Raw genomic sequence first — 24,477 nt, 5'->3', positions numbered from 1 at the left:
ATTTTAACTAACAAAACTAATAACGTTTATTAAAGTTTCATTAGTATGAATTCTTCATCAATTTTAAATCCACTGTGTAATCACTTTAAAATTTATTTAATAATTATAATTATATTTAATCCACTACTAATAAAAATATTTAAGTTTTATATTCTTATACAATTACATTTGGAAAAATATTTGACTTTAATAATAAACTATATAAATATAATTTTAATAATAATATTGTAAATAAAGATTTGATTAAAGTAAATTAACTTACCTTTTTAATTTGTCTACCGGACTCTCGCCTTGTGGGAATCTTGGCGTTTTTTGAATCTAGTGGTGGATATATGGGATCAAAGGAATTTGCTGTAGGGGTAGTCGTATCGGCCTTTCTCTTCACCCCCTTCTTAAGTTTGGCTGGTTGCGAGGGAGGCATGACTGTTGCTGCCGTCGGTACCTAAAACGTAGTAAATATTTCTCATTTAAAAAGTATTCCTACTATATATTATTATAATTATTTAAAATAGAATTTTTAATATTTTTATTTCTAATGCTTCCCAACACTCTGTACATTACAGATTAAAATATATTTTTGAGATATACAAATATTTTTACATCTTATTTGAAAGTATACCTATGTATTTATATAACATAATATATAATAAATAATACATTTTAAAAAGAATGAGTTAAAAAAAAAAATATGTGTATATATACATATATAGTATATATGGGATATCAGAGTCAAAAACGTGTAAAGTTTATTTTACAGATAAAAATAATATTATGCCCTGATTTTATATTACGTTCTATGGACTATTTATGTATTATGCAACAGTAGCGTGGTAGTGCGTTTATTAATTTTAAAAATCAATAACATTAAATTTACTTATATACAATATTAAGTTTTGCCATTTTTATGGAAGCTAATATATCAATTTGTAAAATTTGTATAAATATAAATAAAGTTAAAATATATGCAAATTGTAAGTGAAAGAGAAAAAGTCAGTCATAAAATTTATAAACATTATTTTTTGCTTAATTCTCTCATTAACTTTTGATTTTATACATGTTGAAGTGACGGTATTGTAAAAATATGAATAACATTTGATTCAGTATTTCACAAATAAGATCTATTTTATAATTTCCTTATCATTTTTATAGAAATTTATTTAAAAATTTATAATAATTTACCAATAATACACAAATTGGATATTAAGTGCACTAATAAGTGGGTAGATCCGATGGAAATTGAAATTGGAAAGGGATTATAATAGTAATTTGTAAACGATTGATTAATTATTAATCGCTACACATCGAAAATCGTATAAACACACAGTCATTGTACATGCTTTTTATTGAATAACTAATTATATAACTATGATACAACTAGATATCATTATGGCGATGGAAAGCTTAAGAAAAAAGAAAAGTAACAAGTAAATTAACTAACCTGGGGCGGTGCTGGAACAGCCGCAGTTGTCTGGGCGTCCAATGCCGGCTGGGCGTGATAGCCCGTCGTCGGCGGAACGACCTGAGGCGGCAGGGAATTGTGAGTGGCCATTGACGCAACCCCCGCAAGGCTTGCGGCCGTCGGAGGCGCTATCGTGGTCGTGTTGGTACTACCGGGTACGGAGGCCGGCGCCTGGGTGCCGAGTGGTGGCATCGGCGGTATCGGCCCCGTGCTGCCGGTCGTTACTGTCGTGGGTACCGTCATGCTATTCGGCACGCTCGAGGACACAGTCGCCGCCCCTGAGGAGGGCCTACCTCGACCTGGAGTTCCGGTGGCACCGGGAGTGCCAGGAACTGGTGCCCCAGCTACTCGACCGACCGCGGGCTTCTTGCCTTTCGGACCTTTCGCTACAGGCGGATCCAGTTCTAACTCTTCCTTTGGCATTTGTGCAACCTAGTGGTGTGAGCAGAAGAGGGACAAGTAAAACAACATTAATTTACAGCTCTCTATGGTTTCGTTATTTAAAAACTTGCTTGTATTTAACAATAGTTTCACGCTTATTTAATAATTTCATAGATATTCAATTAAAAAACGCATTTATTATACTGAATAAGATTTTTTAAAACATTAAATGTAATAAGTAGAGAGAATAATACAATGATAAAAGGCACTGCCAATTTTCATTTGAATGAACGTTGTCGATTTAAAATAGAAGTTTATTGTATCACTACAATTACCTTTGTGAGGAATAATTTTTCGAGCGTTTGTGCCATAACCACAACATCTTCGCCAGGTTTGTTGTAGACGTAGCAATTCGTGAACATCGTATTGAAGTCTTGAACACATTCTTTGCCACTCCAATAATACGTATTCTCTAGACGCTTTTTTATCGTTCCCAGATCCATTGGTTGTTTGATGATTTTGTGGTAATCCTAAGAAAAGACATTTTTAAATTCGATGTAACAAAATAGCTCTACGATATCTAAGTACTCTTAACTACTAAGTTTTTTCATAATTACAATTGCCAAGCATCAAAATACATCTATTTAATGAAAAACTTGTTTTTTGAAAACCAGTGAACTTTTGTATTCTTACTAAATTGAAGTTATGCATTCAAATAATATGTTTCAAGGCATAAGAAATAAAAATATGTATTGACGACACGCACTGGTAAATTGAGTTTTTTTGCGTCTACGGGTTGTTGGAAAGGCCACGCAAATTGATGCTTCCATACTGGCTTGAGAACACCTTTTTGCAAAAATTGCAGCTGATTAGTGACCCTTCCTGGTCGGTTGGGCGGTGGAACGACCGGAGGCTGAACTACGCCATTCACCGGATCCACGGGCGGTTCTTCTCGTGGAGGTGGTTCCTTAGCAGGAGCAGTTGGCGTAGTCGATGCCTTGCCAGGGGCGCTCGTCTACATAATACAAACATAGACGTACAATTTTCCTCGCTTGATTATGGTTTCTTCTTTATTTTTACGATGCTTTACATAGACGACACACACCTACAAAACTTATTCGCTATTTACATTAAATTTACAAACACCATGACCTTTGTTTTTAGTTTAACCGATAACTACTCTATATCTTTGTTACATAGATTTTTTTTTAACGAAAACTATGATAAATGTCTATAAATTTACTATTCCTTGTTTATATAAATCTACATATTTTCTAATCCAAAGAATGACTAATTATATTAATTGATTGCAGACTTTATAAATCTTATTTAGAAATTACTAATAGTGTTAACATTTTAATAGGATTAAAAAACAAATTGAAATAATTGACATACTACTTTATGATAATATCTGTAGCTTATACGATTTAAACGAAATTTATTATTATCATGCATAGGTTTATAAGAAGAGATATTATATATATAAAAAAATTTGAAATTATAATAATTTATAAGAAATTTAGTATTTTTTTTTATAGATAATACAAAATATTCTTTGTATTGTACACTTATAGTAAAGTACAATACATAGTCATGATACATTACATTTAAACATGCTTTTTTACATTATACAAGCGTACAAAAAAGTGAAAGATATGATATTACTTTATTTTTTCACAGACAGTTACATTATATTATGTAGTTTATTAAATTCTATATCAGTGCATTGATAATGAAAATGAAAATATACATGCACAGACGTTAAATACAAATGAAATTGTGAGCGAAGTAGGCTGTCAAAATATATAGTATTTTTTTTTTAAGACAGAGCATAAACAATATGATTTTATTTGTAATGGGAAAAAAAAAGAAGAAAAAAAAAGAAAGAAATTACAAGATTTAGAAAAAACAACAAAGAATTCATTCATTTTTATAAAGTAATATTAATTAAACAGTTGCGAGAATCTAATTTTAAATAGATAAGCATAGTAACTGTACCACATTAACCCCTTACATACTAAAAATAATTCTTTTAATAATTTGAAATTTGCATGCATTGAGTCATTATTCATATTATATTCTTATAAAGATACTAATAAATAATGAATAACATTTAAATTTAATAAATTGCCAAAAAATATATATCCTCCTCATAATCCACAACAGACCATAATCAACAAGGCATCTCACCTTCGGTATATTACACAGCCTTTCTCGCTCGTCCACATCTAACTGCAATTCATACATACTTTTCAGTCAAACAGGGAATAAATTTATCAAATATTTTAATATTATAATCTAACAAAAATATGGCTGATGCTCAAGTTTTATATTTCTAAACTAATTTAATTCTAGAAGCAATAATAGAAAGAATAGTCAGCTAAGTCTAAACAGTTTTCAACAATTTTAATATATAAACAAAAGTGAGATGCTCAAATTATCACTTGTCGAAAATGGAGATATTCTTTATGATACATAATTGCAATAAGTCGTTCTCAGACTTTTATAAATGAAAGCAATAAATTTTACTTATTGTACCACGAAAAAAGAAACACATTATTTTGTAGAAACAGTGTCTATAACAAGATTACAATTAGATAATCTGAACTATATTCGCAGCTTTAGAAATAGTTAGTGAATTATTACACAAGCTGCATTCTTAGTGAGTATTTATTTATTCATAAAAACTTTTTAATATTTACCGAGTTATTTTGCGAGATTGAGTCCACCTGCTGCATCTTGACTTCAGTTCTGAAAGTAATAATTATTTTGTATAATTTCTAAAATTTCTCATAATTTAGGAGGTTATACTCCTTATTTTTTTACAAATAACTCTTAATTTCAAATATGCTCTTTAATTAATAAGAAAAATGATAAATTTGCATTTCCATAAAATATAATTTTTTTTTTTAAAGAACACTTGTTGTCACATTAAATATCTAATTATACAATCATTTTAAATTCGGTATTATATTTACTTTCATAATTTGAATTGAAATACGTATTTCAATAATTCAAAGATTACTTTAATTCACTAATATTTATGCTATTTTCATAAATATAAAATGAATCAACATAAATTCATTAAAATAAATTACATTTTTAAATTATCTTACCTTTCTGACATATATTGTACATAAATGCTAGATAGCAGGTAACTGCTGTATGTTGATTATAAGCTTGATGAGGCTTCATCAACAACTTAGTTGACAAGGATATACCCTGAACAACGCATAGTAGTTGAATAATCGCTTGCCAAGATTGGGCCAAGGAACTCGATGCCGAGGAGGCATAACACTACTCAAGTCTACCGAAAGGTAGCAGCTTGAATGTCAGCCCTGTATGCTGCTGTGATTCTCCGTTCCACCAAACGATGCTTGCAATACTAGCAGCATCTGTATAGTACAATAACAAAATATACTTGTAAAAATATATATAAATAAATAAATATAAATATATATATATATATATATATTTCACATACATACACACATACATACACACATACATACATATAGACTTAAGTTAAATTAAAAAAACTTGAATTAACATAAACATTTATTATATTGTATTCTTCCATAAGCTTATTAGGGTTATAAGATTAACATATTTTGTTTAAAGTATTTTGAAAATTTAAAAACAATTTTATAAAAATATATGCAATTTAAATACAATCATAAGCGTTCGTTACTATAATATTTATACTTCAAGACTCGTATTAAATTGAATTAAAATTAATCAATATTGATTTGGAAACATCAATTTGTATACTGCTTCCACAAATATTTATTATTAAATTCTTTAAAAAATGTTTCCTGTAATTTTAATTTATAAGAGTAAAATTTTAGATATATTTATTTTATGATTTAATATAATTCTGTTACATACAAAAGAAAATGAAAAACTATTTAAATTTGAAAACGCTTTTGAAAAATAAAATTTATATATGGTCATATGTAAAGTTTAAACTGTTATATCAATAGTTACAATGTTAATAAAATACATGTAAACTTAATGGACATATAGTAAATAACTTTAGATTGTATTCACTTTTATAATTACAACTATTTAAGTTATACATACATATATATATATATATATATGATTATTAATCTTTAATCGGACTTATAAAAATATAAGCCATTACAAAATCTTTGAGTGAATTCCTAACAATTTTAATGCTTAAACATAACAGATCGTTATTAATTCTATCATTTAAATGTCAAATAATCCGCAAACTAAATAAATCAGTGACGCTTGACATAAAATTTAACGCTCAAAGATTAATAGATATGATTTTTAATTGAAAACCATGTGTTTTAATAATAAATACATAACCTGCACCAATCAATAAATAATAATAATAATTTCAATAAATAAGTCTCGATTATCAAGGAACGATCATAAAAGTAAAATTAAAGAGTGAATTTTAAGATAGACAGTAATTAAAATTTTTAACACCTCATGTATTCCAATAAACTATGGAAAATTAGAAGACCTATAACATGTAACGATTCCATCTGAATCAACACTAAAATGTTAATCTTTAATGTTATTTGATATACTTAAAATTAATAAGTTTGCTAATGGCAGATAACAATTTAATAATAAATTGTATATCACAAAGATAAATTCAATAACAAGGAATATGGTTCTTTGAATCTTAAATGATTAAAGAATCAAATAAAGAATAATTCCATGGAAATACATTTAACATTTCTTATAATCAATAAATTATTATTGTATCGTAAAACCTTTTTTTTACAATCGACTGACTATGGACTTATTTAAAAAAAAAGATACTGAAATGATTTCGATCCATCTTAAGATTATATACACATTAGGTCGATTCTCAATATCGCTAATCCAATATCAATTAATTAATCAATGGATCGATGACAAACATTTCCAAAAGTTGAAAATCACTTTTCCTCTTGAAATAATGAACTCGACGACGACCACCACCAGACTAGAGTTCCTTAAAGCAAACAATTCCAAAAATGATTCTCAAAAAAACAAACCTAAAACATCAAGCACTGTTATTCACAATCACTACTAAATCTATCGGAGTAACGCTACGCGCACACAATTCCCTCTTCTAATTCAAGGAGCGACACACAGAGTCCGTATCTACAAAAGTCTTCTTCGGCGTGTGTGGAAACAATCCACGTAGGAGTTAGCAACCAACTAAGTAAGCGGGAGAATATCATCGAGGAAGGAGTGGGAGAAAATTTTGATGGACCTGTACCCAAGCGTACGCATGGGCCCAGCGCGCCAACGGTCAGAGAAGCTCGTCCTGGTGGGGGCGGCAACGCGTTCCACATTAAGGGCGCGCAAAGGAGCATAGTCAGACGCGCTTTCAGATACACACAATAGTGAGAGCGAGAAAGAGAGAGAGAGAGAGAGGGAAAGTGTGCGTGACTGTGTATATGAGTTAGGAAGCGAGAGAGGTTTGTTATTACTGGCAAGAGCGGCACGCGTCTTCTCCGTTGCGCGTCCACTAGGACGCAGATAGAAGCAAAGCAAGCAAGCAAGCAACCAGGCAGGCAGGCAGGCAGGCACGCACGCATGCACACAGCCAGGCAAACAGGCAGACAGACAGACAAACAGACAGACAGGCACGCACACAAAATTAGCCACGAGTGCGCACGAGACGATGAGACACTAGAGCATGAGGAAGGAGAGAGAGAGAGATCGCGCTCCAATAAGAAAAGGTAGTGTACACCAACCGACTCGTCCTGCCTCATCCGGCGACGACGGCGGTGGTGGCGGCGCGAAATTTCCAGGTGGACCAGACCCGGCCGCAAAGGTCGACTGCTGGCCTCACGAGGTCGCGAGCGATCCCGTGGCGCGAGCTCTCTAATCCGCGCGTGGGGAAGCTTCTCGACCCCTCGATTTAGCGTAGCTTTTCAGGCAGCCATTCAACATGGCGGTGCTGTGTCGTGTGTTTCACGAGAGCGAAGAGGCTCGGGCAGCTCCCCGTCGTGCCGCCAGCAGGCGCACCGCACGAGCAGCAAACGCGCGCCACCGCCACTACACACGCACAAGCGCCAACGCGCCAACGCACCAACGCGTACTAGCCGCGCAGCACGCATATATCGCGCGCAAGTGCTCGCGAGGTAGACCGAGAGAGAGAGAGAGAGAGAGAGAGAGAGAGAAATAGTCGACCGTGGGTGTGCATGCGTGAGTGGCGTGGACGCGCGCGCACTCGTCGTTAACCTACCGCGATGTATACCTTCCTTGTGCGCGCACTTGTGCTACCCCCGAAATCCGACGGTGCAACACTGACATATACCCACTCGCTTCGTGCCTGTTTGCTCCCTAGACTGGAGAGAGGGAAAATGTGATAGTGTGGCGGCACCGAGTACTCGAGGAAGACGTGCGCACCTCTCCCTTGCATTCATGCGCGTGTCTCTCTCTCTCTCTCTCTCTCTCTCTCTCTCTCTCTCTCTCTCTCTCTCTGCGATGTGTTTGCTACGTACGCATTCCCACATGTATAATGGGTGCATGCGCATGCATGAGAAAAGGCGCGCGCGCGCGCGTGCACAGGAACACACGCACTCGCATGGGAGCATTTATAGTGTGGAGACCGGTAGATGGATGGATTGAGAGAAATTTGCGCGGTACACACGGCGCTTACCTGCGAATGCGGCGCGTATAGCGGCAATGGAAAGTCTACTGTCTCTCTCTCACCCGCTCACTCGCCACTATCCCGTTTTCTCTCTCTTGTCTACGTGCACCGTTCCTAACAGTACGCACGCGATCTTATATTGTTTCTTTTTTTCCCGGTTTTTTTTTTAATGCTCCGATCAAAGCACTTACATGTACCACTAGCGGGATAAAACTAACGAGCGTAAGTGAGCACACGGGAGGAGGAAAGAGAGAAAGTGTGTGGGCTCGGGTGGCGAGCTGGCGAAGCGAGGAGCCCCACGACACCACACAAGCCACGCCACCGCAAGATCACAACTATAAAGCCGCCCGCTCTCCGTTCAGTATTATGGCCGCCCCACTGTCACGGCGGCCATCGCATCGGAATCGAATCGGAGCGCAGCACTTTTCGTACTCTCTCGCTTGCACTCGCTTCGCTTTTCCAACGATACCGTGTGTACAATATACATACTGTCGCTACACAGAGATAACGTTATGAAGGGAAACGGAGTCAGAGAGTCGGGCAGAAAGGAAGGGAGAGACGGAGAGACAGACCGACAGAGCGAGAGAGAGAGAGAGAGAGAGAGAGAGAGTTAGGTTGTGCGGAGGCGACGTTGCCGGAGTTAACCGCTCTCCTGTTTATGTGTATACATGTGTTGGTTGAAGGACACAGTGTCAGCAGCATACGTAGGCCATTCGCTCTTTTTGGAGCAGAGCGCGGGAAACGTCAAAACGTTCGAAACATTGTACTCGCCTTTTATGCGAATTCGCCTGGGGGTGGGCGATGGGTTGCTCGTTTTGAGAAACCACCCTTGACTAGGGTCTATGACCTTTTTGACTCGTGGCCGCCGAGGGGCGCTTGAATAAGGTCATCTTACGAGGTACCAAAATACCGAACCTTCATTATCAAATGTCATTGACCCTCGTTTCGGAGATGCGGAATCCAATTGGCGTGAATTTCTTATAATGCCACGTTTTAAATTAATTGAACTTGCACAGTTCAGCCACATAACGAAACTATCCCTCCAATCTTTCTTTTATTATTTTTCAACGTATAGGCTTTTATAGAACGCATATTAGCTACTTGGAAAATTCTAATAATGCCATAGACTTTGCGAGACTAATGGTTTGTCAATCGACGTACTCCACCAGCGATACCGCAATATAAATTATCAGCAACTTTTTTCAATTATAAAGCATTTAACGTTATTAATCTGGAATTAATACCGATAAATGATTATTTATTTATAATTTATGCATATTATGAATATTTATTTTTATTTAAGTATTTAATATGTTATGCTATATTTTACTACATTATATATATATATATATATATATATATATATATATGCATACATTAAAACATCTATTGTTATTAAAAGATATCATATCTAGTGTCATATTGTTAACTGTACGATATTTGTATGTAATTACTTAATGGGAAATTAAAATGAATTGAAGATAAATTAAATTATCTTAATTTTTGTTTTTAAAATCAACCCACGAAGTACATTTATTTTATGCTTATGAAAAATATTCTTTTAAATTTTATGTAAATATAATGTAAAAATAGTACACTGGAACGCATACCCCATTTAAGCTCCAATGAAAAAGTATTAAAAATCAATCATACATATACTTCATATTTAGCCATAAGTGTTTAAATGTTAATTTCAACTTCATTTATTCAAACGTATATTATTTTTTAAATGGGATTGAAACTTCTATATAAGCCATATATTAGTAAGAAAGTAAAATCTTACGGCTAATATAATTAAAAGTTTTAGTGATACGTTGAATATATACCGATTAATGAAAAATAGTTTAAACTGCCGATAAATACATGAAAAAATCGTTTGAATTGGACAATACGTGGTCCTTTATCCGAGTATTTATTATATTGTTATTTGATACATTATTTTATTGAACAAGTGTAGCAGCATTTTAATTCTTATCAATATTAAAATTAACAAATGTTCCAGTGTATGGAAATGAACTTAAACAATAAACAAGTGTTACGTATATCAAGGAAATTAATAAATCTATTGAAAACAATTCAAGCATAAATATATTCACGCGTTCTATAAAATCAACTGATTTTCATATTTGTATCTAGTATTGATCAGTATTGCTGCATCATTTTTTCAACTTAATCATATAGAAACTCACTGCGAATGAATTAAAACTCGTCGTTAAACAAATTTAAAAGAAATTTAAAAAAAAAAAAACGAAAATAAAAATCGAGCTGAAAAACTTAAAATTGTAATAACGAGAAACGCAAAATAAAAAAGGATAAAAAAAAATTGCAAATCCAAAATGATGCAAGATAGCCATGCCTGCCTGTAACACACGAGCCACAAAACTACAGCATAAAATATCCAACGATCGGAAAGCCCATATCTCCCTCTCCCTCTCTCTCTTTTTCCACGGCACAAGTACCGTCGGCTTCTCTCACGGCAATCCCAGCTTCCACACACGTACATAACCCACAAATCCAGCGTGAATTTCAGTGGGAAAGCCCGGTCACGCAGCAAACTTCGCGAGGTATACCGCTTTCGGTGCCTATAACTGCCGCGATTATGGAGCAGAAGAAGCAGACGTGTCGCACATCACACGCGAAACGAAAAAAAATTCACGATACCCGCAAGCTAGAGGGAGAGAAAATACGGGAGTATTCGAATGCATGAGACACGTGGCAACGTCGCAGTCCCGCATCAGCAACACTGGCGGACGCATGAAACGAGGAAAACGGAGTACTGCGCGGTGGCGCGCGCGCAGCACTTACGCACGCAATCGCCCACACACACACACACACACACACACACGCGCACCTACGTACGCTCGCGCGCATCCATCATATATATATATATATATATATATATATATATATATACACGTACATGCATATATGTATAAAATAAGCGCGCCCGCACGCACGCAAAAGCACATACAGCGGAGTAAGGAATAAGGCACAGTGAATAGACACAAGCGCGTGCGCCCTCGGCAGCGACGAGGAGTGGAAGAGAGAAAGAGACGCGCGCGCGCTAAGGGTGAGTCGACGTGTAGAGGCGATTCGAACGTGCACGCACCTTCTTCTTGGAGTTTCACTGGGGCGGGGCTATCGATCAGCAGCCAACGGGCCACGACTTCCGCATGCTTAGCCCGACGGAGATGGCGTCCCACGAGCGCATGACGAGGTCGTTCCTTTTATTAACGGAGCTTGGACCGAATGCACCGCTGACAATGGTCGCCCATTCTTACCCGACGGACGAGAGTGGCCCGGGTTCCGTCGTTCCCCCATGTATATACGGTTGGGCGGCTGACGATCCCATTCGATTTGAGTTCCCGAGAGGAGGCGCTTGCCTTTGCCGCCGCCGTCGCCGCCGTCGCCCGCCCCACTACCGCGAACTTTACGATATGAGAGGAATGACGTAAGCGCGTCGATGAATGACTGTCAAACTGACCGTTTACTCGGCCCCGATGAATGACCCGACTTTTCTTGCGTGATGTTTGTCTGATTTGTCGCTTTCTTCATTTACGGGATATGACTCGGATACGCGTCAAATTTGTCTTTGTCTTTCCTTATAGTAAACATGACTATTAGGCTTCCTCCTTTTACTTCAATGCTTGCCCAAACGACCATTTGTTTCCGCCTTCCTGCCCTTGCTAATAAATAAGCCTAATGCGCTTTCCCAACAGCGGATTTAAATCTAATGTTCAAAGCGAATATTTTACTCAATTGTGTATATTCGTCTGTCTAATTAAATGACAAAGACCTCATATAATACATAATTTTAATGATTTCCGCGAATGCACGCATATAATAAACAATCCTTTCAAAGCTGAACATATTTCAAGCTTTAAGTTTTATCAATGTGTGTGTATGATTATATATTAAACTCTCAAACTTTAACTTAAATTACTAAATTACTAAAGTCTTTTACATTTGAAAATATATTGAAAATTATATTTGTTAATTGAGAAAAGTATATTAACATGGTTTAAACGAATGATTATTTTATCCCAATATAAAGAATTTAACAGTTAAAAATAGTAAATTTTCACGCTTCCCTTTAAAATAATTATATAAAAAAAGTATTGCTTTAATAATTTCGGGATACGTTTTATTTATTTATTTATTTATTTTTTTTTTTTTTTTAATACTAATAAATTTGATTTGATAAATTAACATGCCCGATGAGAGCTGCATTACATGAATCATGTAATTTAAAACATTTTACTTAATAATTTTGAAGAAACGTATTAAATTTGCATTCTGCAAATGATATATTGATTTTTGTCAAAACACATAAGCAAATATCGATTAAAGCTTAGTTAATATCCGCTATATACTATTGAATGTCAATGACAACAAATACATTTTTATAAAATTAAATACTACATCAATATCACAAGCTTAAAAACTTAAATGTTTGATATAATTGATATATCAATATAATTCTCCGCAAATAAAAAAATTTGTCGTTTTAAGTATATATTTCATAAATTCATGTGAATTTTCAATTTTTTACCATTTGAACATTAAAAATATGTGCTTTAAATTGTTTTTATTAAAAATGACATAACTTAATAAATAAATAAATAAATAAAATGTCAAAAACTATTGAAGTTTCCGAACAATTATAACTTTTTAATATCGTTCAAACTAATGAAAATACTTTAGGTACATAGATTGTATAAATTTAACAATTTGTTTTTATTGTGCACACGCATATACACACGAAAATGGAGGTGGGTGCGTGTGTAAGAAACGAATACCTTATGTATGTCCATAGGTATAAAAAACAAAACAAAACAAAACAAAAACAAAAAAAAAAAAAAAATTCGTATAATTTTACAAAAATATTTGAGTAAAATTACAATAATTCATAACTAATTTGAAATGAAACGGTGAAATAAACGGATAATAAACACTATTAAAAATTAAAATTTATTTATTAATTTTAAATGTAAAATTTACAATTTTTAATTAACGTTAAAATGTATAGATTAATATTAAGTGTCAGTATAGAGCTAATAAGTAATTTTCATTAGAATTACTTAAACTAATAATCACAAAGTATTACATACTAAATATCATAAGTATATAAAATAATAATGATATATTCAATATAACAAATGTTTTTGCGGCGTATTGCAAGGACTAGTTGTGATTTTAGCTAATAAAAAAAAATAACGGCACTCCGGTAAATTCAAACAAACATCTGTGTTATGACGCATCAAGCCCTAGACGAGTCATCCTTGCACGTGTCCTTGCACTTGGTAAAGTGACCGTCATTCTCCCCATCGCCCGCCGCTAATCACTTTTTCTCACCGTGCTCACACGTTTCCTATCTCTTTCTCGCTTGGATACATGCAAGCGCGCGTGCGCACGGACAAACGCGTTGATTATTTCTCTCTCTTTCCCCCGCCCTCCAGAAATTGTCTAACAGAATCGTCGATTTCTCTCTTTTCTCTTTCCGAGCGAATATAACACAGTCCGCGGTCGACAGGATAATGACACGCGAAAGAATTTGATTCTCTTTGGCGCGCGCGCGCCTGAATTAGGAATTTAGCGAACGCCAGCTGAGCGGACAAGAATCTAACCTCAAATAGTGAAAGAGGCCTTCGTACCTTCGACCAATAACTTCGAGATTGACTTTTAGGTGATAATGTTGCTCTTTTCTCTATCACCTATAACACATTTGCGCACCTACGCATATTCATATAAAACATGCATGCGCGCGCGCGCCTGTGAAGACGTATATATATACATATATATGATTAATGTACACACGCATACGCATACATATTTATGTATATATATATATATATATATATATATATATAAACTATCAGCAGGATTGCAGATGTCTACCCACACGCGTTCCTTTCCTTCTCCTATGTATTGTATTATATTTACAACACTTGCCCGGGCGTAAAATTATTTGATTTTGCTTTTACGCGGTCTTTACGACGGGCTTGGAGACTTACCGAATTCACGACTGAAGAGAAGGAAGGGACATCGCCTCGAACGGGACTTTTGGACAAAATCCACAGGCTCGTCGGCGACGATCTCTCCTCTCTTTAAGCTCGCAGATAATAGGCAAGCAAGTGTTGCGGTCGAATTTTCGTTTTTTGTTTCTTTTACATGCGTGCGTGCATGCGTCTCTCGATTATTCCCTTTCCTCTATCTCGCTCTCACCACGGAACTGTTTTTCTTCGCGTATACACGCACAGATACAGATTTCCACAATAAGAAAAACGCGTACCTAAAATGGGAGAATTTGATTCCGGAGGTATATTATTACCATCAATTTATCGGCTACGTATACGAGTTTGTTTGTTTATTGAATTAGCAAAATCTTTTCCCTCGTCGTGTGTTTGCGTGTATACCAAAGAAAGTAACGGTACAGCTTTTATTTGGCAGGTAAGGAGTATCACTCGGTTGATTATACGATCAAAAAATTAACGGTTTCTTTCCATCGTTTCGTACGTTCCTCGGATATCTCCCTCCCCCCTCTCCAGGTTGCTCACGCACGCACGCAACGAATAAGCGCGCGCGCAACTCTCTCACTTTTTCAGTCTCGAGCGCCACCGAGGACGTGTTTGTGTGCACGGGTGCTTCCTTTTCTCGCCACATTACCTCCTTTTTCCTTGTTTTTTAACGGAAAAGTGCGCGCCCAACTTTCGAAAAAAAAAAAAATTTCGGCATGCGACAACTTGAACTTTCTTTTTAGCGACCATCGAAGCCACCACCTCCGTCACTCGAATCCTTTTCTCTTTTTTCGTGCATAACGAAAATGGGAGCGAGCGACGAAGAGGAATGGCAGGAGGGGGAGGGGTATATATATATATATATATATATATATATAGAGAGAGAGAGAGAGAGAGAGAGAGAGAGAGAGAGAGAGAGAGAGAGAGAGAGAGAGAGAGAGAGAGAGAGAGAGAGAGAGAGAGAGAGAGAGAGAGAGAGAGAGAGAGAGAGAGAGAGAGAGAGAGAGTGGGAGCCGGAGAGCGAGGGAGTTACAACGGGTGGGAGAGTGGACGTGAGTGTGATGGAAGAAGAGCCAAAGGGCAGGAGGACAGAGACACGGGATGGCGCTCGGGGTGGAGGGAGGGGGCTGAAGTGGTGAGGTAGAGAGAATAAGAAAAACAGTCCAATACCAGAGTTTCTCGTTTCACCCAGAAAGTACACTATCGGTTACCAATGCGCGGAACATAATTTAGACAGTCTCAGCTTCTGCCTGCACACTTACGCTCGTCAGTTACATCAACGTAAGCCGGACGGATAGACCGGTTATAAGGTGAAGAGCGTAGGAGGGAAGAAAAACCAAACTTTGAGCGCACGCACGGACGTTTTATCGGTCGACTCGTACGCACAGCCGCGAGCCGTTAGCCGTGCCCGCGTCGTGTGAGAATGAACGCACACACGCGACTGCCGCCAACAGCAGCAGGAGCAGCGGCGGCGGCGTCGGCGGCAACGACGGCGGTGGTGGTGGTGGCAGCAGCAGCAGCAGCAGCAGCCGTCGCTACCACCGCTACCGCCACCGCCAGCACGGACGCCGACGCCGCCGCCGCCGCCGTCGCAAAATGTGAAAGCCGTGTCGCGACAGTTGGATCGCATGCGCGGGGGAGGCGTGCATTAAAATGGCGCCCTTCTCTCGCTCGCGCGCGCACGCACGCACGCACGCACGCACGCACGCACGCACACACACTCACTCGCACTATCTATCTCACTCTCGGCCTCCTCCATTCAAGGTCCCTCCACAACGTAGCCTCCACGAGGTTTTTGCACTCGCCGCCGCATGGGCGTCGCACCGTTTATTGAATTTCGGCCGATCTTTCAACGATCTCAGCCACGCGCGCGTCCCGGCCGGACTCTCTACTTCCCTCGATTATCGCCAATTTTCCGATTTATGGTTACGCGACAACGAGGCGCAGCGCACCCCCTAACGCACGTTGTGGAGCTACCTTTTGTTTATTCGCCACAAACCTTTTAATGTCATGGATTAATATGAGCGTCTGTATGAATTGAGAGATATGCTTTTCAATGGTCTATTATTATAGCTGATTCTTTTGTTACCGATTGCTTTCTTTTCGGCAAAACGATTAAAGAGCAGCCTGGGCCCTCGCGCCTCCCATTTGCTTACGTGTTCTACGTATGTGCGTGCAGAGGTGCTCGAGGATTGTATGTGGAGTAGGCGAAAACTGATGCATCAATCGACAATGTCGGCCATTTTTATAAGCTCGAGCGACTACGCGAGTAGATTGATAGACTGAGGTGCGCTGATCACGTAATCCCCGGTTTTCGTGCGGCAAACCATGAATTTCGTTAGCTATCTCGTTAAATTATGGTGATCCGTACCCTTCGTCCGATGTTCGATGTACGCCCCGCTGATCGCCTCGAGCCGAGCCGTAGGGCGCAGCATCAATTTCAGAAATTTCGTCGTGTTACCTGATCACCGACAGACAACAAACGCCTCAAGGGGGAAAAAGAGCATGAATTTTGACAAAATTCTCAATAAAGAACATGACTTTTATAGGCTTATTGATGATTTATTAAACAACGTATAACGTATAATTATTTTAAAATTCAATTGTTCATTGGATCATATACAATTATGTAAATATTCAAAATATGCGCAGAGCCGCTTCCTGTTTTCCATCGGATCCCAAGCGATCGTCGGTAGGGGATAGCGGGAAAACTTACGAGTACTAGGTACATGAAAAAGTGACCGTAACGTACAAGCGAATTAACATTTTCAAAAGCCGTTGGTCATTTAGCGAATGGCCAGCTTACGGCGCGTTAACGCTATAATGCCCGTACTTGTCAATCAACTTGAACAATATCGTATATACATGACGCACACTCACAAGCTGCGCAGAAGCTGCTTCCTGCCCGTGAGAATACCGAACTTCTCCGCCAAGGGCGCACAAAAATAGAAGCGAGCGTACGGTAAAAGCGCATGAAAAATTAATTCTCGCCGGCGGGGCATCGAGAATCGCGCAACTTTACATTAATCATCGGGACTACGTGTTACGTTCCCGATATGCACTCGCGGTCAACACGCGGCAACATGGCTTCCACGCCTCCCGAACTGCCGAGTGAAAAGTCCGGCCGTGTGGACCGACTGGCGAGAAAAACGGCCAGCGACTAGTCGCTTGCTCTTGGCTTTCTTCTTTTCCCTATTACCGATAATACGACGGGGGCCTTCCCCACGCGCGCGGCTCCGTTAAAATATTTCCTTTGCCTCCTCGACGCCTTTGCCTTTCTCTGCCACGGGGTGCCCGAAATTATTTCGCACAACGCTAGTCAGAGCGGCTGCTGGCTTTTATTTTTCTTTCCCGATTCCCCGATGACGCGCTGCTGCTTGCTCCCAGTGGCAGTGACGGTGGCGGCGTTGGCGGCGTTGGCGGCGGTGGCGGTGACAGCGGCGGTAGTGACGGCGGTGATGACGGCGGTGGTGACGGCGGTGGCGACGGCGCTCTCTCAAGGGCACTTCCGGCCATCCCTAATTTTCACTAGCTGATTTAGCGAGACCGCGAGCTCGGGATTGGAGGGACACTCGGCGGCGTCCTCGATTTCAGCCAATGGCCGCTCAACTATTATGGCCCTCTGCCTCGAAGCGCCGCTCATGGAACTTACCAGAAGGTTCGGCTTGACGGCCAGCCGAGGGCAAATAAAAATGAAAGAGAGAGAGAGAGAGAGAGAGAGAGAGAGAAGGAGAGAGAGAGAGAGAGAGAGAGACAATAATCAGCTAGTCAGCCAAACAATCTACCTACCAATCAACCAACCAACCAACCAACCGATTAATCCACCAACTAAACAACCCACCGACCCACCCTCAACCACACTTTTAAAATGGGAGACATCCTGAAGGATGGCAGACCGCGCGCGCCATATATTGAATTTTAACGAAAATAACGGCCGTGAGATTTACAATTCTGATAACAATGTTTCTTACCGACTTTATACTTGCCTTCTTACTACTAATCATTACTCCGTTTTCAATATCGCCATTATTCAACGTAGATTTGTATTATGTAAGCCATCCTTAAACTTGCATTCTTATTTAATTGTAATCCTTTATAAACCTTTTAGTGAATTAATTACGCAAATGACTTTGACTAATAAGATTTGCACATAATTAAATAATTACTTGATAAATAATGTTTGAAGAAAGCCTCTTGCTTAATTCATTCGATTAGCAAGAATATCTATACGCGTGTAGGAACGTTCGCGCGCGCACACACGCATTATATAATAAAACAACGTCGAAACCATATTAGTCCATAGATTAGCCATTTCTACATATTAATAATAGATAACATGAGAAATGACCGATAAGTAAAATTATTCGTTTTCGGCCATTTTACAATGTAAAATTAAATAAAACTTTATACCCTTTGTAACATTATAATTAAAGGATTGATTTAGATACTACGTACATTTTATATAAAATGTCTTTATAAATTTTTTATATATACGTATATATATACATATATATATATATATATATATATATATATACATATATATATATATATTTGTATTATTTTTTATCAAATCTATCAGATCGTATGCAAAAAAATGGCAAAAGGATTTGTTTTATTTGTATCTTTACATATCATATCATAAATAAATTGTCTTCTTCGTTCTTATATATTATTTATTTATAGATTTTGTCAAATAGTTCATTTACCGAAATATAAATTTATAAATGTAACATTTATAAGCATTATATATTCATTATCATTTAACATTTTTATAATTGTTATTAAATGACATTTTGTGGTTATTCCAATTTTTCTATTTTACATCAAAACTCTCTTTTTCATTTTGATTGTTTATATTTAATATTAATATTGTGATGTGCTTAGCTTGAATTTAAAAGCATTTTCTTATACCTTATAACAATTGAAATTATTTACAATAAACTATTATTTTGAAATTATATTATAAAATTCTTAATAATTTCATATATTCTAATGATAACATAATATAAACATTGAATATTGACGTTTTAAAAAACTTGCTTTATTATAGAACAAAATAAAAATTACTGTATTCCCCAAATTTCTTCAAATCCTGAACATAATTTTGTACAAGTTATAGCGGCAGAAAGTGGATAGTTACTAATGGAAAAAGTTTCTTCTGTATAATCGGTTTTCACCTAAACAAATTAATCAACAAGTATGAAAGGTACATATTTCTCGATGCTCGTTTCACAACTTTATCATAATATTGTCGTATAACTTACTTGACCATGCGCCATAGCTCCGACAATTATTGCTATAGGTTCGTTCTCAGGAACAAAATCTCTTGGATGCATCATTTTATTAGAGCTAAATGACATGGCTATTTTTTTACATCCCACTGGTAAATGGTCTGTTAAAGGATTTTTAATAACTTTAAGTAACTTCATAGGTCCATCGGATGCACGAACGTTGTACTTGTGAAGTAATTGTACTAAAATGAACAAATTTTTTAAATACAAATTATTTAATCGCATTAAATAATCGTTAAAATTATATTATTTTAATATAGTTGGCACATGTGGGTCGAGCAGATTGGTTTTTTTAAATTTATATTTTAATACAAATTACTAAACTACAATCATAAATTATTTATAATCAATAATAATAATTAATATTTTTAAATAAGCAGGATATATTTTGGTACAAGATAGATCAAATATATTTCTAGTTTTACAAAGTTTACTTTGGCTACTTTATATGTTTACTTAATATGAATTAAGGAGCACTGTTACATATAAATATATTTGTATTTACCCATTAGTCCAGCAAAGCGCTTAAATGTACGTGGTATCCTTGTTTGTGGATTAATTTCTATTAAAACATTCTTTTCTGTGTGAATATACACTTGCAGTAAACCAGCTCTGTTTAAAGGACTGTCCATAAGCATTAATAGACACTGATGGGTTATATCTGGTCTACTACTTCCAGGCTCCCTTTTATTTTTCTTTAAAATACTTGCATGATCATCGCAATTTAACAATTCGAAACTAGTACCAATCTAAGTTAAAATGAAGAATATTTTATAATGCTTTCGTCTATATGCGCATACACACACGCGCGCACACACAATTATTACACAAATGTATTTTAAAAATTTCAACATACAATTCTTATACAAGTTAATTTTTGCATTTTACGGTGCATTATTAATGTCCTTATTGCTTTAACTACGATATCCCACGAGCGTTTACTACCTTAAACATTACTATATTTTACTTAAATATTCAGAGTCAATAGTTAGGTAAAGTTAAATATATAAATCATAGCAATTAATCTAGCTGTGTTCTTAATCATCACAATGTAAAATAATGAACAACAAATTTAACACAAAATTTAACCTCACCTTAACAGATTCCAATTGAGCATTTTCTAATATAACAATAAGACGTTTTTCTTGATTTTTTATATGAGTAGTGCGTAAATGCTTGGCAACTGGATCAAATTCTGATTCGTCATTGTCATCATTTTTTCTCTTCTTTCCCATTTTTCCTAAAATACAAATAACTCGGTGGTCTATCTACTGTAAACAAAACGTGCTTCCATGTTCGGAAGTAACATGTATTCGTGTAAGCGCGGCTCCTCCTCTATTTTACCAGCATTTGGTAAAGTAGCTACCAACAATTACAATACAACTTGTCGTATCTTTTCCGAGGGGGCAGCAGCTCTCGGCTACATATTTAAAAATGAGTTACTTATTCAATTACTCGGTAAATGATAAGAAACAAGACTAGAAGACTAGAAATATAGCAATCTATAAGCGCGGAAATGTATGTACAAAAGTATGTACATTCGTATGTACCTTCTGAAAAACGTTTCAATCCAACACGAGATAATGAATATTGATAATGTTTTGTGATTGCTTGCTTATATTTCAGAATCCATATGCTTCAGCTGATTATATCAGACAGCTACTGACCCTCTCTCTATAAGTCATTGTTAACAGCTTTTTCAGTTATTTCTTTGAAAGATGTTTATCTAAATTCATGCAGTATTTATTTATGTAGCCTAATTTTTTAGTTACAATCTTGAACGGCTGAAAGCGTTAATCGACAAATGCGAATGTCATGGTATGTCCGGTACCATTCACTTTACCGGTGTTGTCCCAAATATCCAGAAGTTTTATTAGCATTTTACTGGCGTAAGTTTTTCCACGACTATTTAGAAGTAAAAAAAGAAGAAGAAGAAGAAGTAAAGGGGAAGAAGAAGAAGAAGAAGAAGAAGAAGAAGAAGAAGAAGAAGAAGAAGAAGAAGAAGAAGAAGAAGAAGAAGAAGAAGAAGAAGAAGAAGAAGAAGAAGAAGAAGAAGAAGAAGAAGAAGAAGAAGAAGTAAAGGGGAAGAGGAAGAAAAAGAAGAAGAAGAAGAAGAAGAAGAAGAAGAAGAAGAAGAAGAAGAAGAAGAAGAAGAAGAAGAAGAAGAAGAAGAAGAAGAAGAAGAAGAAGAAGAAGAAGAAGAAGAAGAAGAAGAAGAAGAAGAAGAAGAAGAAGAAGAAGAAGAAGAAGAAGAAGAAGAAGAAGAAGAAGAAGAAGAAGAAGAAGAAGAAGAAGAAGAAGAAGAAGAAGAAGAAGAAGAAGAAGAAGAAGAAGAAGAAGAAGAAGAAGAAGAAGAAGAAGAAGAAGAAGAAGAAGAAGAAGAAGAAGAAGAAGAAGAAGAAGAAGAAGAAGAAGAAGAAGAAGAAGAAGAAGAAGAAGAAGAAGAAGAAGAAGAAGAAGAAGAAGAAGAAGAAGAAGAAGAAGAAGAAGAAGAAGAAGAAGAAGAAGAAGAAGAAGAAGAAGAAGAAGAAGAAGAAGAAGAAGAAGAAGAAGAAGAAGAAGAAGAAGAAGAAGAAGAAGAAGAAGAAGAAGAAGAAGAAGAAGAAGAAGAAGCAAAAATTAAACCGGTTTATTCGTAAATTTATTTAAACACGTATTGTTTTCGATATTTTTTTCCATACAATGTGCGTGCCGATCCGATTCTTTAGGCTGTTTAATAGCTTATTAATTATTGTAATATGACCATGATGGAATATGGCTTGATATCCAAAATAACGCAAGGTTGTAAATCTAACGCATCAAGGGAAAAGCTTCTGATCATTTAATTTACATTCAAACTCAATACGATTAAAAGTTCAAAACAGTAATTTTTTAATGACTATCAATTGTGCTCTTAGCTTATATTTTTCTAAATAATATGTTTTATAATAATGATGCACCAAACTAGAACAAGTAAGCCTTTAAACAATTATCTCTGAAATTAAATTGCTTGGTTAAGCGGAGAGGCGTGATCATTATCAGTTTTAATGAACGTTATTTTTAAATGTTTTTAAAAAGTCAGAAGGTGTATTTGTACTTGTCGTTAAAAAATCTGACTAAATAAGGTATAGAGTTGAATGTTTGTGTGACCAATACTACATATTTAGTTAAAAAATAAATAAATAATTAAAGTATATTTTTACCATCGAATTCTTTCTTTAAGTATTTTAAATAATTATATAATTTTCAATCTTTCGGAAAAAGAATATTTGTTTGTGATTTTTGAATGTAAGTATTTACCAGCCTGAAAGACATCTTGATAATTAATTTCGAATGATCTTATAAATAGAAAATGTGCAAAAATTATTTGCAGTCCTCGAGACAACTTCGAGACAACTATGTTTAGTGATTTTTAATGATGATTAAAATGGTACAATGTGTACTGGTATAATGTATTGGAATTGCTATTACAGCATCGATATTTGGAAATACATATAGAGTATGTTTAATGATATTTAATTTAGTGAAAACTTATGTAGTTAGTGAAAACAATTTCGCAGCTGGTTTCCCGGCAATTGATTAGAGCTTTTTCAATTTTTCAATTTTCAATACGATAGTACATAGAAATGTTACAATTTACGATCTTGTAGTAAGAACAAAGAAATGACGAAATAATATACATCTTAAGCGAATTTGAATCTCGTATTGTACATTATAAAATCTTTAAACATACTCATACTACCATACAAACAATACCATAAATTTTACAATTTCTTTACTATTTTATTTAATACTATCCGTATTGTTTTCACATTCCAACGTATCTTCGACATTTATTTTCCACGCTATATGATAATTGAAATATATTAGCAGTTTGTTATTGGCATTTGTGGTACAATAAATGAAAACATTAATTATAATTGATTATACGCGTGGATATAATGATATATAAATAATTTTCTACAAATTAATATAAATAAATTGATGCTGTTTAACGTTCAGAAATTTACGTTTGTTTATTTAATTTTTCCTCTTTGTTTTTCTTTTATTAGTAAATCATAATGATGTTAACAATTCTTTTTAACAATAATCAAAAAACTATTGAAACTGAAAATCTTATAAATAAATTGATTTTTTAAATTAATTTAGTTATTGATTTCAAATACTTGTTTATCAATTTATTTTTAATTTTAAATAAAAGTTAACAATATTTTGAATGTTTTATAAGATATTTAAAATTTAACCAAATAATTATTTGATCAATTATCAGACTATGGTTGTAAAAAAATATTAATATCATAACTATTCATTACTTAATTTAATGTATTATAAAATGTATCATTAACAAACATTTCCTCCTTTTATTTCCATGGATTGTGAAATGCAATTTTACACGCTCATTAAGCTATTTCCCGATCGTTTACATTCTCAACGCGATTATAGTAATTAATGTTTTTATTAAAATATTTTCATGAATTACAACAATATACACAAATTTTCATTTGCTTTACATATAAAGTAATTTAAGTTAAAAACAAAATATCCTTGTTTTTTCATTTAAGACAATATAAAATTATAGAATTTCATTCCTAGACGAGTAATAATATAATGTATAATTAAATGAAAAAATTGTTTTTGTTTACGATTATCATTTTTAAATTTACATAAAAAAATATAATTCAGTCTATACAATTTTCTGAATGATAAATTTTAATT

General features: G+C 35.4%; 2 protein-coding genes across 2 annotated transcripts in view; both read right to left on the bottom strand.

Moving 5' to 3' along the window:
- LOC105364174 (homeotic protein female sterile) overlaps window positions 1-15,902 on the bottom strand; it is a 52,596-nt gene extending 36,694 nt beyond the window's left edge. The window contains exons 1-8 of the mRNA XM_011502044.1: window positions 15,659-15,902; window positions 4,957-5,235; window positions 4,543-4,591; window positions 4,031-4,072; window positions 2,607-2,855; window positions 2,176-2,370; window positions 1,439-1,891; window positions 263-442 (exon numbers count right to left, since the gene is read on the bottom strand). Coding sequence (XP_011500346.1) covers window positions 263-442; window positions 1,439-1,891; window positions 2,176-2,370; window positions 2,607-2,855; window positions 4,031-4,072; window positions 4,543-4,591; window positions 4,957-4,967 — 1,179 coding nt within the window. The 5' untranslated portion in view covers window positions 4,968-5,235; window positions 15,659-15,902. The remainder of the gene's footprint in view (window positions 1-262; window positions 443-1,438; window positions 1,892-2,175; window positions 2,371-2,606; window positions 2,856-4,030; window positions 4,073-4,542; window positions 4,592-4,956; window positions 5,236-15,658) is intronic.
- Window positions 15,903-19,550: 3,648 nt separating this feature from the next.
- Window positions 19,551-21,074, bottom strand: LOC105364172 (ribosomal RNA small subunit methyltransferase NEP1). The gene is made up of 4 exons (XM_011502043.1): window positions 20,877-21,074; window positions 20,288-20,531; window positions 19,756-19,964; window positions 19,551-19,668 (listed from the first exon to the last, which is right to left on the bottom strand). The coding sequence occupies exons 1-4, from the start codon at window positions 21,015-21,017 to the stop codon at window positions 19,555-19,557; spliced, it is 708 nt and encodes a 235-aa protein (XP_011500345.1). The 5' UTR covers window positions 21,018-21,074; the 3' UTR covers window positions 19,551-19,554.
- Window positions 21,075-24,477: the final 3,403 nt, after the last annotated feature.

This window comes from Ceratosolen solmsi, unplaced genomic scaffold, assembly GCF_000503995.2.
Source record: "Ceratosolen solmsi marchali unplaced genomic scaffold, CerSol_1.0 scaffold43, whole genome shotgun sequence".
NCBI lineage: Eukaryota > Metazoa > Arthropoda > Insecta > Hymenoptera > Agaonidae > Ceratosolen > Ceratosolen solmsi.
Note: the sequence above shows the minus strand (reverse complement) of the source record. Positions and strands in the feature narration are given on the sequence as shown.